The sequence below is a fragment of the Schistocerca serialis genome, chromosome 3, assembly GCF_023864345.2.
Source record: "Schistocerca serialis cubense isolate TAMUIC-IGC-003099 chromosome 3, iqSchSeri2.2, whole genome shotgun sequence".
NCBI lineage: Eukaryota > Metazoa > Arthropoda > Insecta > Orthoptera > Acrididae > Schistocerca > Schistocerca serialis.
Window position 1 is genome coordinate 110,328,774 of NC_064640.1, and position 16,789 is coordinate 110,345,562.

Here is a 16,789-nt window from a genome sequence, read left to right on the forward strand (position 1 = left end):
CTTGGTGTTAGATGCTGCCCCCCAATGGCAATGGTGGCAGTGGTAGTCCAGATGCATTCTGTGTCACCATAGGTAGACTGAATTTTCTGTGGTGGCATGACAATATTGTGTATGGACCATAGTATGGCAATCGTAGAGATTTTTGAATGGCACTGTGTAGGACGACAACTTGTTTGCAGGACAGTCAGTCACAGAAAATGAATGGTCATTGGGCAGAAGGTTCTTTTTGAAATTGCTAGCTGGAGCTCGTGAATCTGTGAGCATACATGTTGTGCAAAGTCTGAGGTTCCAATAGTGTTATTTGATGTATAAGTAAAGAGTCCTCCAGGCAGTCAAATTGTTTTTCCATACACTAACTCAGCCATTGATGCACTGAAGTCTTGTTTAAAAAATGTTCAGAAGTCTATTAGGGCAATAGGGAGACTGTCAGTCCAATGCTCTGTGGCATGGCATCTGAGTGAGGTCTTTAATTGTTGATGGAGCTGTTCCACGAGGCCACTAGCAGCAGGGTGGCAGGCACAGATTTAAATTTGGTTGATGCCAAGCAATGCTGAAAGTTCTTTAAAGAAGTATGACTCAGACTGCTTTCCCTGATTGGTAGTGATTCAGAGGGGAATGCCAAAGTGAGCAACCTACTCACAAAAGAAGGTTGTGGCTGCTGTTGCATCTTGCATTGGATGGGCTTCAGGCTGTCAAGAGAAACAGTCAGTTAGTGTCAGGCAGTGTGTACTGATATTCTTCGGATGGTGATAAAGATACAGTAATGTTGATGCAGAAATGCATAAATCACTGATTCAGTGGGGTGAAATTACAGAGTGAAGCTGTTTTTTGCAGAGTTATTTTGTTGCATCAATAAGCATTGCACTAGTGGATGACTGCATTACAATCATTCTTGATATATGGCTGAACAAATATCTTTCTCACTATCTATACAGTAGCCCTTAGTCCTGGGTGAGAGAGGGAGAGGAGAGAGGAAATTGCTGGTGGCGGAAATCTGTTGTAATGAACGGTTGATACACTGCAGTACAGTGCTACGCTGAAGCACAGTATTTCAACATGTCTAAGATGTAAGCCTGACAATGTTTCGAGGCATACCTTCAGTTCGTTGTCTCCTTTTTGGGTATTGGCAAGTGCTACGAAGGCAATTTCTTTTGCAATGGCATCAATGTGAGATATGCATCTCCTGGTCTACTCTACCCACCATCAGCATGTTGAATATCTGTAGTAAATTGCACAATGAGATCCAAATGCTGCAACTGGCTTGGTGATGCCTTGTTTGCTTTCTGAAGGAAGGTACACATGATTGGCTCATGGTCTTTCATAAGAATGAAATGTCTTTATCTCTACGTATGCATCTAAACTTTCTGATTGAGACATATGCTGCGTAGAGCTCATGGTCACATACTGACCGACTAGCTTCAGAAGGTCATAATTTTTTACTGAAGAAAGCTATAGGTTGCCAGTCTGTTGTACAAGTTGTTGTAATATACAGTATTGCCCTGCTTTTACATTCCCAAAAATAGCATTTTCCCACTAGTTATGACCTTTTTTATTGCTCCCATCGAATTTCCTATGTCCACAATGTTAATTCACTCCCAATTTTGCGTCAACATATTTATAATTTTCCTGCGATTTACGCATTACGAAAAAATGTTTGTGGAGAAAAAAGACAGAAAATGATGCTGGCATGATGTTGGCCATCAGTGTGTTTACAAACATTATGTGGTTAAATAACTTGACACCAGGATGCTCTACTCAGCAGATTTTAAACAGTAAACATGTAAAAGTTGGAACAATTTGTGCTGTATCTCCTGCTGCTGCCAAGCTCTATTCGGCATGGTAGCTGATGGGAGTAACTAGGTTCGTTCAAATAAAGATACCATGACCAATCACAACTATTTCCAAACTGTCTGTATTGCGCACACACAGTTTCGCGATAGTTGTGCTTGTCGTGATGCCTTTGTCGAACCATATTTAGTGCGTTTTGGCATTTGGCCACTTATAATCCGCTAGTTAACTAAATAATGAATGACAGCTGCAGGCTTTTTAAAAACATCGATTATAATATGTGAAATTGAGTCAAACATTTCTGCTTGCCAGGCAGTTATCAGTTCCAGTTACATCACTGGTTTTTACTAGATAATAAAAAAGTCACTGACAAGTATTTTGATGCCTATTATGTGCACATATCCCAAATAAAGTTTGGAAATGCAAGTGGCTATCCTCTATGTAACTTTTACAACTTAAAATGTTATTTCCCACATTTTACAGCATTTTTTGAAGTCCTTTGAAAAGTGTAAAAGTGGGGTTCCCCTATAGCTCCAATGACAGTTGATGATGCATTCACAATAAGTGCTAGAGGAGCGTCAGGATGAGGACAAGCTAACAATGCAAGCTCTGCACAGCAGCTTTCACTCTGGCAAAGGAAGCTTTCTTTTAATCAATCCACAAGAGCGTGTCTACGGTTTGGACAAATATTTTAGCTTTTTGTTGTGAGGTGCTGCCAACAATGCAAGATTACACCCAAAAATGTTGATATATTTTTGTTAATCCCAATAATCAGCATAGTTCATGTGTTGTAGTGGGCTGCAGAAATTAAGAAATAGCTTCAACTTTGTCTTGAGTGGGTATGATCCCTTGTGCATGGATAAGGAAGACTAAAAATTTTACTTCCATATTCACTTCCACCTTTACATTTGCCTGTCACTTACAAGTTAGACAAAAGACAAGTTTTCACTGATTCCTATTTTATAACAGTGTAAGTGTGCGTTACTGCTTTTTATTTTGCTGTAAAGATAGCATCAAGTGACAAATGTGGATGTTGCCACAGGTTAGTTAGTACTGGAGAACCACATCACAACAGCGGGTTGATGTTTCACAGATGTGATTGTATAATAATTATGGGAATTCCTGGGTAGAGTATTACGTAAAATACGTGAAAGGTAACCACAGAGTGTGTGTTTGGGCCACTGTGTTGTTGTTGTTGTTGTTGTGTGTGGGAATGTGTGTACTATTGCTGGAAAAAGAAACAGTGCTCAAAAGCTGGTGTGAATGCTGTTTTCTGCTATCCTTTACTGTGCACCATGCATCAATCCGCTATAGGTGAGTGGTTGCCTTTCTCTCATTTTCCATGCAGATGTGATTATAATGGGGAACCCAGTTAAGTGACAGATGAAGAAATATCCCACAGAGTAATAGATTATGTAGTGAAGACAAGAGGATCATGGAATAGGGAAGAAAGATTTGTGCCCTTCAAGCATAAAGATAAATGGTGTATTTTCAAAGAGATAAGTTGAAGGGGGAAAAGAGACTGTGGGAGCTGAGAGACAGTAATGAGCAATAAGCAAATGAAGGACACCTTCGAAATCAAATTTCAAATCCCAGTTAGCAATCAGTTTGACTTGTCACCTGAAATAGGAGAAGAGCCTCAACCAGTTTTTGAGCAAAGTAGAGAGCAACAAACTCATGGGAACAACTTTATTGCTAGGTTGGTAAAACATCAAGCAGAAAGAAGAGTGTCCCACTTCTGGGTAGCAGTCAAGTGATGGGTGTAGACTAAGTGCTACAAGAAAAGGTAGGTGTAGAAGATTGGGTCACAAACACCATGAAATCTAGAGTCAAGCTTAGCCATGTGACAGAGAACATAGTGGCTTTGTGCAAAAATTTTGCAGGGAACAGCATGGCTAGCAACTTAGAAATAAGAGCAGCAACAGCAGACATATTTGTGGGGTTTATGGAGGTTCTGCAGTGGTGTGATCAGACCTGTGTCAACACAGCTGTCAGACATAAAAAAGAGCTGTGTGGATTAGTTTTGCAGAAACATGGTGTCATATTTACACTCTGCCTGTTGCTGCAATTGGGAGATGGGGATACACAAATCACAGACTGCAGCTGAATATGAGGGGAAGGACAGATTAACTGAGCATCTTGTAGGAAGTGTAAGGAGGATGATAAGCACACAAGACAAAATCCCTGTGATTACTGGAGCCAGAGGGACAAATTTTTAGGTTATAGTCAGTCTGTAGACAATCAGTCTGGAAAGAAATTAGAACAAAACAGGATCATAATATATATAATGGCTTTCAGAAAAATTTGTTCCATCAGAATATTAGGGGATTTAAAAACAAGATAGATGACCTCCTTGTATGCCTAGAAGATGTGGAAAACTTTAAGTAATAGATGTTCTGTGTCTCTCTGAACACCATGTAACCACAGTTTACTGCTTGGTGGCAAAGCTATGAAGTATTCCACTTCCACAACCATTCATTCATTAAGTGCAGCCACCACATATCTATATTTAGTTTCATCCAAGGTGATGTGGGGCAGGATAAGTTGGCTCTCAAGTTGGACAAACCACAGTACTGTATTATATGACGAAAGCAGGAGGGGGGGGGGGGGGGGGGCGCGCGTGAGTTGGGGAGGGGGGGTGGGGGGGGGCTTCACTGCAATCTGACTAATAACAATGTTTGCCACTAGTAAGTCAGTGCTTTCAACATTCTGTCTGTTTTTAATGTCAATTAATGTTTACATAACACAGTTGTTTATGAGTAGTTCTGTGCAGCAAGGCTGACACAAAAACTTATGTAAGATGTGTTTTATTGTTCTGGCATGTGATTCGATTTTTCCACCAAGCAGTGTAATCATTGAATCATGTGATTCAGAAACTTGTGGTTGCCGCATTGTCGGTTATCGAGAGTGGCGCAAGAAGTACTGACCACTACAGAGATACTGCACAGCAAAGCAGTATCACAAGGCCCCAATGAGATGCTAGGAAGGAACCTCCCATACTTCCGAGGTGTCACCGTCACGCCTCTGCCCCAAAATAGTGTCACCAGAGGCCAGGAGAGTAGTTCTGTTCGAAATCGGATCCTGCCTACTTCCAGGAAGTTCCTGTCAGATTAACATCGCCGTGCATCCTACTTGCCGTGACACAGTCCATGTCAACTATCAAGAAATGAAGAGACTTAACGTCTCTTGTGAACTGTCCATATGCACCAACGCTATCACATCTGTGTCAACAAGTGTCTACGTACTTGCACTTTCTAGCGAATAGTGTAACCACAATACGGCCAATCTGAACTTATATCAATTCACCACTCAATAATTGTGACTCGTTTAGTGTGTTCTGAACCACAAGCCCATGTATGCAGTTTCATAGCTCCAGCCAAGCCTGGTGAGCAAAGATCAGTTTGGTTTTCATTAATATAGTATTAATTATTCAGAATGTTCTAATGAACTGTATTATTACTAGCCATCTGTATCCAAGAAGTCTGACACAACAGGGGTCAGCAAGTGTCATGAAAATATAATTTATTCAACAGAACAAAAAAGAATAATTACATCACATAATTGTGAAATGCAAAGAACAGCTGTGTGTTAGTCAAATGTTTAAAGTTCAGGGACAACACAAACAAGAAAAGAGTTTACACTGTACATAAAATGTAACAGGTAATTTATTGTGGACAACCAAAACCCTCAAATAGCATCTGCGATCAACAACCTCTGAAAGTCTGTCAGTAGGATTTTGGGATAGTTCTCTTCAGTAGTAACTGAATCTCAGCAAAGGATGCCACATACAATAATCCACAAAACCAGAGCAAATGCACTAAGTATAGTAGCACAGCATGGCATTATACATTAGTAGTACATCATCTCAGACTATCGTCAATTAGACCAACTCGGAAAAGATCATGTTCAAAAGCATGAAGCTAGATGTTCAATATATAATCAGGCATACTAACTGTTTTGTTGCCACTGAAATATAATATGTGCAATAGAGTGGACACGGATCATATATCAGTTGTGAAAAATGAACTACAGCTACAGGTCCACTATATCCTACACATCTATACAATATTTACTTATGTCAATTCTAAACCAGAGAGAATATACACTTCCACAACATTAAAGGCAAACTGGACTTATATATTCCAAGACACAGAGTGACAAAGACTATAAACTCACATAAAATAACAAGCTTAAAACTTTTTGATAAACTTAAAATATTTGCTTGGTCCTTGCCCTATAATACTTTCAAAGCTAAGATTTATGAGTGGTTACTGAAATATCCATTTTATAAGACAGCAGAACTAATTGAAATAAATGTTACTGAAATTAGTTTTTAAGACATTTTAAAATATGTGGCATTAAACCAAAGACCTCCTCTGCAAAAATTGTTATTTATTAAATATATAATGTCTAAACCTATTCCACTGTATGTGGTCAATGATGAATAAAGAACTGAACTGAATACACTGAACCAAGCAATAATGTAATTTACAATATCCCTGCACTTTGTTGTGGCATTCAATCCATTTGTTTGTTTCAAAAAGTGCCAGCAGTTGTCATTTAAATAAAAGTGGACTAAAGGTACAACATTCTTTGCACAAATTACTTTATACTTTTGATGCCATTTGGAACATTGTCAAATGGTACAAGGAAAGTTGTAACTAGATATGAGAATGAAGCCATAAAAGTTTATTCAGCCATTCTTACTTCGAACACAGTGCACAAAACAGCAACAAAATGGACTTCATGCATGAAACACAATGTAACAATCTGATAATGTACATGTCCTAGAAAGTAGGTGCTCACTGTGGAGTGTCATCAGTTAAGAATACCAGCCACCAACACATTTCTTAATGACATGGAAAGCTGCACTACATATTAACTAATTCCAGTAACCATATTTACTTTCACTTGGCACGTTACACCCAATACTATTTAGGAGTAAGGTACTGCCAAACCCTTAAAGCTTGAATCAAATCAAGATATTATACGAGATCCTCACACTTTCACTTGTCTAAATGCAATAGGACACTGTTTTCTGAACCGTCAGTACACACCCTCTGATCTACTGCCTAACATTCCTTAAAACACTTTCCCAATTTGCATGAAAGAATGTTTCATGTGCAACAACAAAATGAGGCATTTTTATTTACTGAAGATTCATTTTGTTGATCCTAAACATGGGTTACTTTATGCTTCAATGACAAATCATGACTTCTTTATAATACAAGTTACTAGCTCGTAACAGTTTACTGAAGTTTCTGTGAATAGTGGTGTAGAAACTTAAACATCCAATAAATTACATTAGAGTGGCCTACTGTCATAAATTAATGTGTCACTGAATAACAACAGATTACAAACGGTAATAGTAAACTTTTGGGGAAAAAAAAACTTTTTATTCTACACTGTCTACATAAGCTCTGCTATTATGCCTTTACTTGCTCTTAACTGGCCAACAGGAACAGTAAAGTTGGTGGATACTGAGGTCCTGGGTAAGGTGCATGTACAGAAAAATATAAATTTCCACATAAGCAGATGTGTGTATTAGTTTTAATTTGTGTATATGAAACAAGGAAGATGGGAGTGAAAATATGTATAGGTACTTGTTCCTTAAGAAACAGAGTAAGTGATTTTCATCAAAAGAAAAAGAATAAATCTCTTTTAACAAAGAATACATACCCCTTTGGATCATAGTGGTTCCATGCTACATCCAGTGTTCTCCTAAAAATATCCTCCATAAATAATTCTGCAGCCTGGAGAAGAAACATTACATTTTCTCAGATATGAGAGAAATACAGTTACATAGTATTTAGAGCCTTATTGCAAAGTCAGTTAATTGATAGATCCTTGTTAAAGTTTTCCCACATCTTTTAAGCTTTAAGAGCACCAAAGTGTTCTAATTTACAGAAAAATTAAAGTCTGTTAAGTTCTTACATGTGCTGATCAATCAGAAAATAAATTTATTTTCAAAAACTTTATAAAAGTGAAAAACGTGTTACGGCAATCACAACCAAAATTAATGACGTGGAACATAACTGAAACCTAGAACTTTTGACAGAAAATTTTGACCACTGCAATCTTAATTCAACGTGGACTTTGTAGCCAGGGGAGAAAAACAACAAAAATAGATCTGACCTGAATCAGTCAGAAATAACAGAAGAAACTGCACACAATATATAAAGAACTTGGCAATAAACTACACTGCTACAACAATATGATAACACTTTCAAACAACAATCACTGATGTGAGAACCAATCCATAACCTGTCAATCTAAAATGTCACAAACTAGTGAGGAACTACATATACTCATACTGTTCACTGCTCATAAAGTACCGCCATGCAAAATGTTTGAACTGTGCAGCAGTCTACACAGTTCATCTTTTCTGCACAGTTTATTTGCTTTTTTAAACATTTTGAGGATCTCATAATCTCTTAATTTGACATCCCCAGGTAGCAACTGAAGAATATCTAGAAGTACACATGTCAGGGGGATAAAAAAACACATTACGTGGACCTAGGTAATGAGGGCTGTTAGAAAAACTTCATATACATACAGCATCTAAACGGTAAAATGGACAGAGGAGGCTGTATAAGACTAAGTGCCTCTGGGAGTCTACCTAAATAGTAATATTACGTGTGTTTACAAATACTGATGTTTCATTTAGCATAACGAACTTCGCAACATCAAACTTCAAGCCTCATCCTCACTACAGGTGGGTGTCTCTCACTGTGGGGTCTGAGCACTGCCCTTCCTTTTAATCTTCCACAACTTATCCCTCTCTCCTCTCTGATGAAGGAACTATTAGCTCTGAAAGCCAAGTAGTGTATCACTTTTACTTTTATGTGTGTCTATCAGCAGCACTAAACTTTTCACCTCCTGAAAATAAGTACTGGGCCGAAATTCTCGAAATTCTGTGTCATAATGGTTCAAATGGCTCTGAGCACTATGGGACTTATCGTCTGAGGTCATCAGTCCCCTGGAACATAGAACTACTTAAACCTAACTAACCCAAGGACATCACACACATCCATGCCCGAGGCAGGATTCGAACCTGCGACTGTAGCGGTCACGCATTTCCAAACTGAAGTGCCTAGAACCGCTCGGCCACACCAGCCGGCCAACAACAGTGAGATTTAGATAGAAGTTGTTTCTGGCTGCATGTACTAGGACTTTTGAACATGTTATAGTACTTTCAATTTTATTATTTCTATACTTACTCTAATAGGAGATGAATGAATGAAATATACAATATAACTGTACATATAGTGCAAAAATGAAACTAGAGGGCTACTTGATGTTCACCTATTACTTGAGTACATAAAAATTACTATCAAAAGCACTATACATTAACAATTTTTCCATTGTACTAGTTAATCATATATTGATAGGGGCTCATAAAAGTAAAGAATGAACTGTTATTTAATGATCCAATCTCCTTTCCTCGATACGATGCAAATGTGCATTCATGCTATTTCAGTTCAAACATCTACATTTCCAAATGGCAAATTATATTTGGTACTTACAATTGCTACTAAGATTTCTGGTACTGTATAGTGATTTGGTTTTGGACCATGCCAAAGACTAAGCCACTTCAAACTTTTTCGGACAAAGTGGCACAGCTGTGCACGGTCATTATCCACTTCCAGTATATCTTCACTCAAAGAGTCTCCTGCCAAAAAATAAAAATGATCAAGTTTACTTTAAAAGTTGTTAAAGGAGACAGACCTGAATAATAAACTTCAGCAGTTTCCCATGTGTGCATTACAAATTTTTTGTTCAGTGCTCTTTTCAGTAGCTTTGAAGCAGAACAACATGAATACACTAAGAAATTATGTATAAATAATTAAAAAGGCCATAACTCCTAGCTGTGAGTTTTATGCAACCTGTAGGAAAACTTTCACAGAGATGCTCACATGGGAATGTCCTCTACATATGTGGGACCTCTCCTCCCTGAAGAAGTTGGGCTCTTAAAGTTAGGATAACATGTGAACAAATCATTTGAGTTTGTTAGAAACAAAATAGCATTTCATCATCCAAGCAAAGGGCTTTCCAATTCAACTGGTGAAAACAAACTACAAAATATTATCCTGATTTCAGAAAAGGGTATCATGCTTGTCTTCCCTCCTTGAACTGGAATAGTTTTTATACATGTCTCACTTAATATTCATTTTGAGAATGTGTTAAGTTGTTATGATGGATCTGTATCTGTCACAAGTCACCAAAAATATCATGGAAAACTCAGATATCTTTGGCTATGGAGCCACTTAATGTTCTTGATAACTGTCGATATTTTGACAGGTGAACACCCCATTACTTTCAGGGCACAAATGAAATGAGAGTTCACTGTACAAGGTAGCTTAAAACATCTGTGGGTGGGGTATGTCAACTAGATACAAAAGATGTTGTATGCAGGAGGACAACACACTGTGAACAACTACTACCACCACACAATCATACAACTAGTATTGGCATAACTGACTGTGAAATACTAATTAAAAACATGACCAGAGGGAGAGCAGGATTCCATGGAATATTCAGGTAAAAACATCTGTCTAATTAGAAGGCCATTTGCTAATTGAATCTCAACAACTTCTTTACTAACATAATCCCAGTAACTGAATCTTTGTGTTGTTATATTCCATCAGATAACTTTTATCAAGGTAATGTTCTACAATTGCAAATTTGCTTTGTTGTTTTAAGCATGTGTGATGCTTATGCTCTATGCGTCATTTCTCCGCAGTCCTCACGGTCTGACCAATGTATGGCATACCTCAACTAGACAGGATATGGTGGACACTCACCTAACAAAAACCAATATCATAATTTACAGTCCTTAAAGGGGCTCTAATCTTGCATGGTGTTAAAAAAAACACACTTCACACATGTTTCTTCAGTATATGATCAATCCTGTTAAAAATATGAGCTGAGTAAGGCAAGAAAGCTGTATACTTACATGCCACATGGTTATTCCCATCACTCACTTTATACAAGGTTGGTTGATAGTGCGACATGCATCTGATTGGTCTTTCACAATACCCATTCTGATGAAAGGTAATTTCAAGGTGGACTAACTCAGCTGACAAACTTTCAGTGACAGAGACGACACACACCCTATGAATGATGTGTAAGTGAAATTTTTGATATTTGGTCCTATGGCACTGAGAATTTGCATAGCTTTTTAGAAGAACATTTCAGTACTTTATACACAATTATTAACTTCGCTATAGAACATGAGAAAGATTGTTTCTTTGGTTTTTCTCGTGTGCTGATCAAGACAAAGGAGTATGAGACATTGAAACATGGCATTTATAAAAAACAAAAGTCACACTGACTTGTATTTTTGGGCTACTAGTTCTTTTATTCTATTTTTTTATTTACACGTCAAGTTCCGTACAACCAAAATTGAGGAGCAAATCTCCAAGGTCATGGAACATGTCAGTACATGAAATTACAACATAAAAGTAATAACAGATAAAAATAAGATATTTATGAACCCAAAAAAGTCAAGCCACAGGTTTAAGTAAATACAATCAACAACATAACATAATAATCAGTTTAATTTTCCAAGGAACTCCTCAATAGAATGGAAGGAGTGACCCATGAGGAATCTCTTCAGCTTTGATTTGAAAGCGTGTGGATTACTGCTAAGATTTTTGAATTCTTGTGGTAGCTTATTAAAAATGGATGCAGTAGTATACTACACACTTTTTTGCAAAAGTGTTAAGGAAGTCCCACCCAAATGCATGTTGGATATCTTCTGAGTATTAACTGAGTGAAAGGTACTTATTCTTGGGAACAAGCTGATATTGTTAACAAGAAACAACAGTAAAGAATATATATAGTGAAAGGCCAATGTCAAATACCAAGTCTAGTGAAAAGGGGTTGACAAAAGGTTCGTGAACTTACACCACTTATTGCCCGAACCGCCTGTTTCTGAGCCAAAAATATCCTTTTAGAATGGGAAGAGTTACCAAAAAATATAATACCATACAAAATAAGCAAATGAAAATATGCAAAGTAGAATAATTTTCATGTCGAATGATCAGTTACTTCAGATTCCATTCGAATAGTAAAAATGGCAGCATTAAGTCTGTCAACAAGATCCTGAATGTGGGCTTTCCAAGACAGCTTACTATCTATCGGAAAACCTAGAAATTTAAACTGTTCAGTTTCACTAATCATATGCCCATTCTGTGGAATTAAAGTGTTTGGTTTTGTTGAATTGTGTGTTAGACACTGTAAAACCTGAGTCTTACTGTGATTTAGTGTTAGTTTATTTTCAACAAGCCATGAACTTACGTCATGAGATGCACTATTTGAAACTGAGCCAATGTTGCACACAACATCCTTTACTACCAAGCTAGTGTAATCAGCAAACAGAAATATTTTAAAATTACCCGTAATACTAGAGGGCATATCATTTATATAAATAAGGAACAGGAGGGGCCCCAATGCTGATCCTTGGGGTAACCCCCCCCCCCCCTTCCTCTCCATTTGACAGTATCCCACTCAAACCCCACATCACAGCCATTCTCAACGCTGCGAATAATGAACTTTTGTTGTCTGTTGTTAAAGTAAGAGGTGAACCAATTGTGAGCTACTCCCCATATTCCGTAATGGTCCAACTTCTGGAGCAATATTTTGCGATCAACGCAATCAAACGCCTTAGTTAAATCAAAAAATATACCAAGTGTTCAAAACCTTTTGTCTAACCCATCCAGTACCTCACAGAGAAAAGAGAATATAGCATTTTCAGTTGTTAAATGACTTCTAAAGCCAAACTGCAGATTTGATAGCAGATTATGTGACATGAAATGATCAATATCCTCACATACACAGCCTTTTCAATAACTTTAGCAAACACTGATGGCATTGAAATAGGTCTAAAATTGTTTAATTTATCCCTTTCTCCCTTTTTATAAAGTGGCTTTACTACTGAGTACTTTAATCATTCAGGAAACTGACCATTCCTAAAGGAAAAATTACAAATATGGCTAAGTACAGGGCTCACATGTGCAGCAGAGTACTTTAATATTCTGCTAGGCACTCCATCATATCCTTGAGAGTCCTTAGTCGTCAGAGATTCAATTATTGACTCAGTCTCCCCCTTGTCTGTATCACAGAGGAGTATTTCAGACATCATTCTAGGAAAGGCATTTGCCAAGAGAGTTATACGATTTCCTGTAGAAACTAAATTTTTATTTAGTTCACCAGCAATGCTCAGAAAATGATTCTTAAATACTGTACATATATCTCATCTATCAGTAACAGAAATGTTTTTACTACGAACTGACTTTATATTGTCGACCTTGTGCTGCTGACCAGACACTTTCTTCACAACTGACCATATGGTTTTAATTTTATCCTGTGAATTAGCTATTCTATTTACATACCACATACTCTTTGTCTTCCTAATAACATTTTTAAGCACCTTACAATACTGTTTGTAATGGGCTACTGTAGCTTGACTGTGACTACCTCTAACATTTGGATATAATTCCTGCTTTGTTCTACATGATATCCTTATCCCACTAGTCAGCCACCCAGGCTGCCTTTTACTGCTAGTACCCCATTTAGAATGTTCTAATGGAAAGCCACTCTCACACAGCATGAGAAATGTGTTAAGGAAAGCATTATATTTATCATCTATGTTATCGGCACTATAAGCATCCTGCCACTCTTGTTCCTTAACGAGGTTTAAAAAGCTCTCTATTGCCGTTGGATTAGCTTTCCTACAGTTTGTAGTTGTATGTGTCATGTTTGAGTACAAAAGCCTATTAGTGTTAAAATTTGTGCATTATGGTCTGAAAGGCCATTCACCCTTTTACTAACAGAATGCCCATCTAGTAAAGAAGAATGAATAAAAATTTTGTCTATGGCTGTGCTACTGTTCCCCTGAACCCTAGCTGGAAAAAACACTGTCTGCATCAGATCATATGAGTTTAGGAAATCTACCAACATCCTTTTCCTTGCATAATTGTATACAAAATTAATATTGAAGTCGCCACATGTAACTAATTTCTGGCACTTCCTATAAAGTGAATCAAGACCCCTCTCTAGCTTGAGCACAGATGCTCTGAAGTCAGAATTAGGGGACCTAAAAACAAAAACAATTAGAAGATTAGTTTCACTAAAGTCAACCACCTCTGCACAACATTTAAATATCTGTTCAGTGCAGTGCCATGATATGTATATGGACTCAAACGGAACACTGTTTTTTACGTACATGGCCACTCTCCCTCTCCGCAAGAAACTCCTTGAAAAACAACCAGCCAATCTGCATCCTGGCAAAGGAAGCCTCTGAATTGTCAAATTATTTAAGTCATGCTCTGATATACCAATAACTTCAGAGTCAACCTCTATAGGCAGTTCACCAACTTGATCTCTAATACCTCTCATATTTTGACAAAATATGCCAATTCCTTCGCTATTTGGAAACATGACATCCTCCGAAGGTGATTCCTTAGTTAGAGGGGCTTCCTTTAAGCTGGTATACCTATCAGCTGACTTCAATTTAAAAAAGGTGCAGCTCCAACACCAACTACTACAGGAATTTTTCCATGAACAATCCCACCACCACCCACTATACTGTCACCTATAAGCTTTGCCACCCTCCTCTTCCCATACCTATTGCGGTATAAGCCATGCCTAGTGAAACCTGATCTACTGATAGACTCAGCTGGCACCACTTCAATGTGACGCATTCCCTGTGTCATCAGTGCCTTCTCCAGACCCACGTTACCACGCCTAACAGCCGCATTAATATGAGGCCAATCATGATGCTGAAACACCACCAACATCATATTCGCCATCCCTATGAAGACTATTCCCTGTTCCACCCACTACTGACAGCATAAGTCGCCTACGCTGTCAGTCATCTGAGCCAACCCTGCACTAGGCTTCACAATGCTGATGACCTGGTGCTGACTCCACAACACTTCCTGCAACTCCTGGACCACACCTCTACCATGTGAACTACCTAGCAGCAGAACCTTCTTCATTCTGTTAGACTCTGCAACTGACTTAGGCCTCCTAACTGCTGAGGACTGCTGCATGTTACCTACACCTACAAGAGGCTCCTCTCCACTCAGCTCTGACAGCTGGTCATATCTATTGCATATATGCAAAGTACAATTGTTTCAATACCTCTTCTTCCTAGTTGCCTTCTTGCAAACTGCCAGTTCCCATTTCACAGCATCCTTCACCCTCCTCAACCAAACCACACCTGAAGGGCACAGATCTTACTCCTGCTCCTCTATCAACTTATTTCCACTATAGATTCTGCGTTTCTAGGAGTGGATCTCACTAGAGTGCCCACTGGCTCCCCACTTCATTCCCTCCAGTTAAAATACTTTGAACAAATCCCACACTGTAACCCACTAATCACAAACCTACAACAGAGCCCACACTTCTCATTCACGGCAAAATTTTACAGTTACTGAAAAAAACTAAATGTCTACGTTACCTAAGTTCAGTTACACCAGTAGAACTATCTACAGAACTAATAGTAGGGGTCTCAAAATTCTCTCTCTACTAAGAAAGTGATAACTTTTGTTAATACTATTAAACCACAACTAATACCAATACCAATAAAACTTTACAAAATTTATTAGCTAAAGCCAAAAATTCAAGCGGCCACTGAAACACTCAACAAATTTAAAACAGTGAATGAAAATTTTACTGAAACATTTCACTAGAAACAACAAGAAACAACAGCTGAAAACAACTGTATGAAAACTCTAAAAAAAAAACAGCGAGTGACTGTTTCTGAAAGCTTTTTAAATCTGTCGGGGAGAGAGAAGGGGATTATCTAGACCAGGCGTGGTCAAAAATTCTGCTCACAAGCTGTGCCCCAGCACAAGTGCCACACTTGCCCTGCTGCCACACTATGGTGCCTGACTGCAAGGAGACAGAGGGACTACATACAACTTGGTTTTACATTTCACATTCCTCAACAACATAGATAAAAAACATAACAAATTTGCAGTATTATTTAATTATTTTTGACGTGCTGAAGATATAATTTATTTTTGATACAAATTGTTGGCATACTGACAGACACAGACAATTTGACAGATTTTCTCTCTTAGGTTGGCACATAATTGCAACTTATTTAGTTTCATTATTCGCCCACATATGTTAATTTAAATATTGTAACACTTTTGCAACCTCATTATGGAGGCACAGAAACTCTAACTCAGGAAAGCAATGTTAATGTTAAAGGTATTTGTCTTTAAAACAGGAATTACCCTGCAAATAAAATAGCTACATCTGCACATGCACGGGGGTGTTTTCAACTGAAACAGCTAAGCGTCACAAAAATAGCTTTAAAACATATGTAAAATTGGCAGTGCCCTGAAAACATTGAGGAAACTATCCTTGTAATTCTTTCAAGGCCACAATGAATGTTTCAAACCTCACATTTTCTTTAACATCAGTGAGCTTAGGGGACTGGACTGTCTTTGTCAGAACGTGTCTCTTTTACAACGTGATTTTCTTTTTAAATGCATTCCGATCAAATAAAGAAGAAGTTATCTTCCATAGTCTTACTGTGGGCAGTGTACAGTCAAGTCCACTTAAAATGCAAAGCCCGCAATCTGTTCTGGATGTTCAATTTTCGTTCCTGCACTCCCTTGTCCTTCATAAATTCAACAATAGCAAGTTTTAAATAAAAAAATCATTCAAGGCGTTCTCCTTGAATTAACCAATGTATTTTGAAGTGATATATGAAGTCTCCACACTCTTCATTCAGTTTCACTGAAAACTGTTGCAACTGACAATGGAAAATGCGTGCAACTTCAGAAATTTTACTGTTCATGGCACCAATTTCTTCACTTGCTCCTTGGCTACAAATTTAACACAAAGTACTTCTTGATGTACAGAACAATGAATCCTGTCTATCAATCATTGCAATTTTCTGCTCTTACATAGTCAACTAAATCTTTAGATTCTTTCTGCATGGCTTTGCAATGTCGCTTCGAGCTAATATGCAGTACCT

At 37.9% G+C, this 16,789-nt stretch overlaps 1 protein-coding gene across 2 annotated transcripts in view; it reads right to left on the reverse strand.

Moving 5' to 3' along the window:
* LOC126469791 (uncharacterized) overlaps nt 1-16,789 on the reverse strand; it is a 120,159-nt gene that overhangs the window by 2,423 nt on the left and 100,947 nt on the right. For both annotated transcript variants that reach the window (XM_050097042.1, XM_050097040.1), the window contains exons 10-11: nt 9,315-9,460; nt 7,468-7,541 (exon numbers count right to left, since the gene is read on the reverse strand). In XM_050097042.1, coding sequence (XP_049952999.1) covers nt 7,468-7,541; nt 9,315-9,460 — 220 coding nt within the window. The remainder of the gene's footprint in view (nt 1-7,467; nt 7,542-9,314; nt 9,461-16,789) is intronic.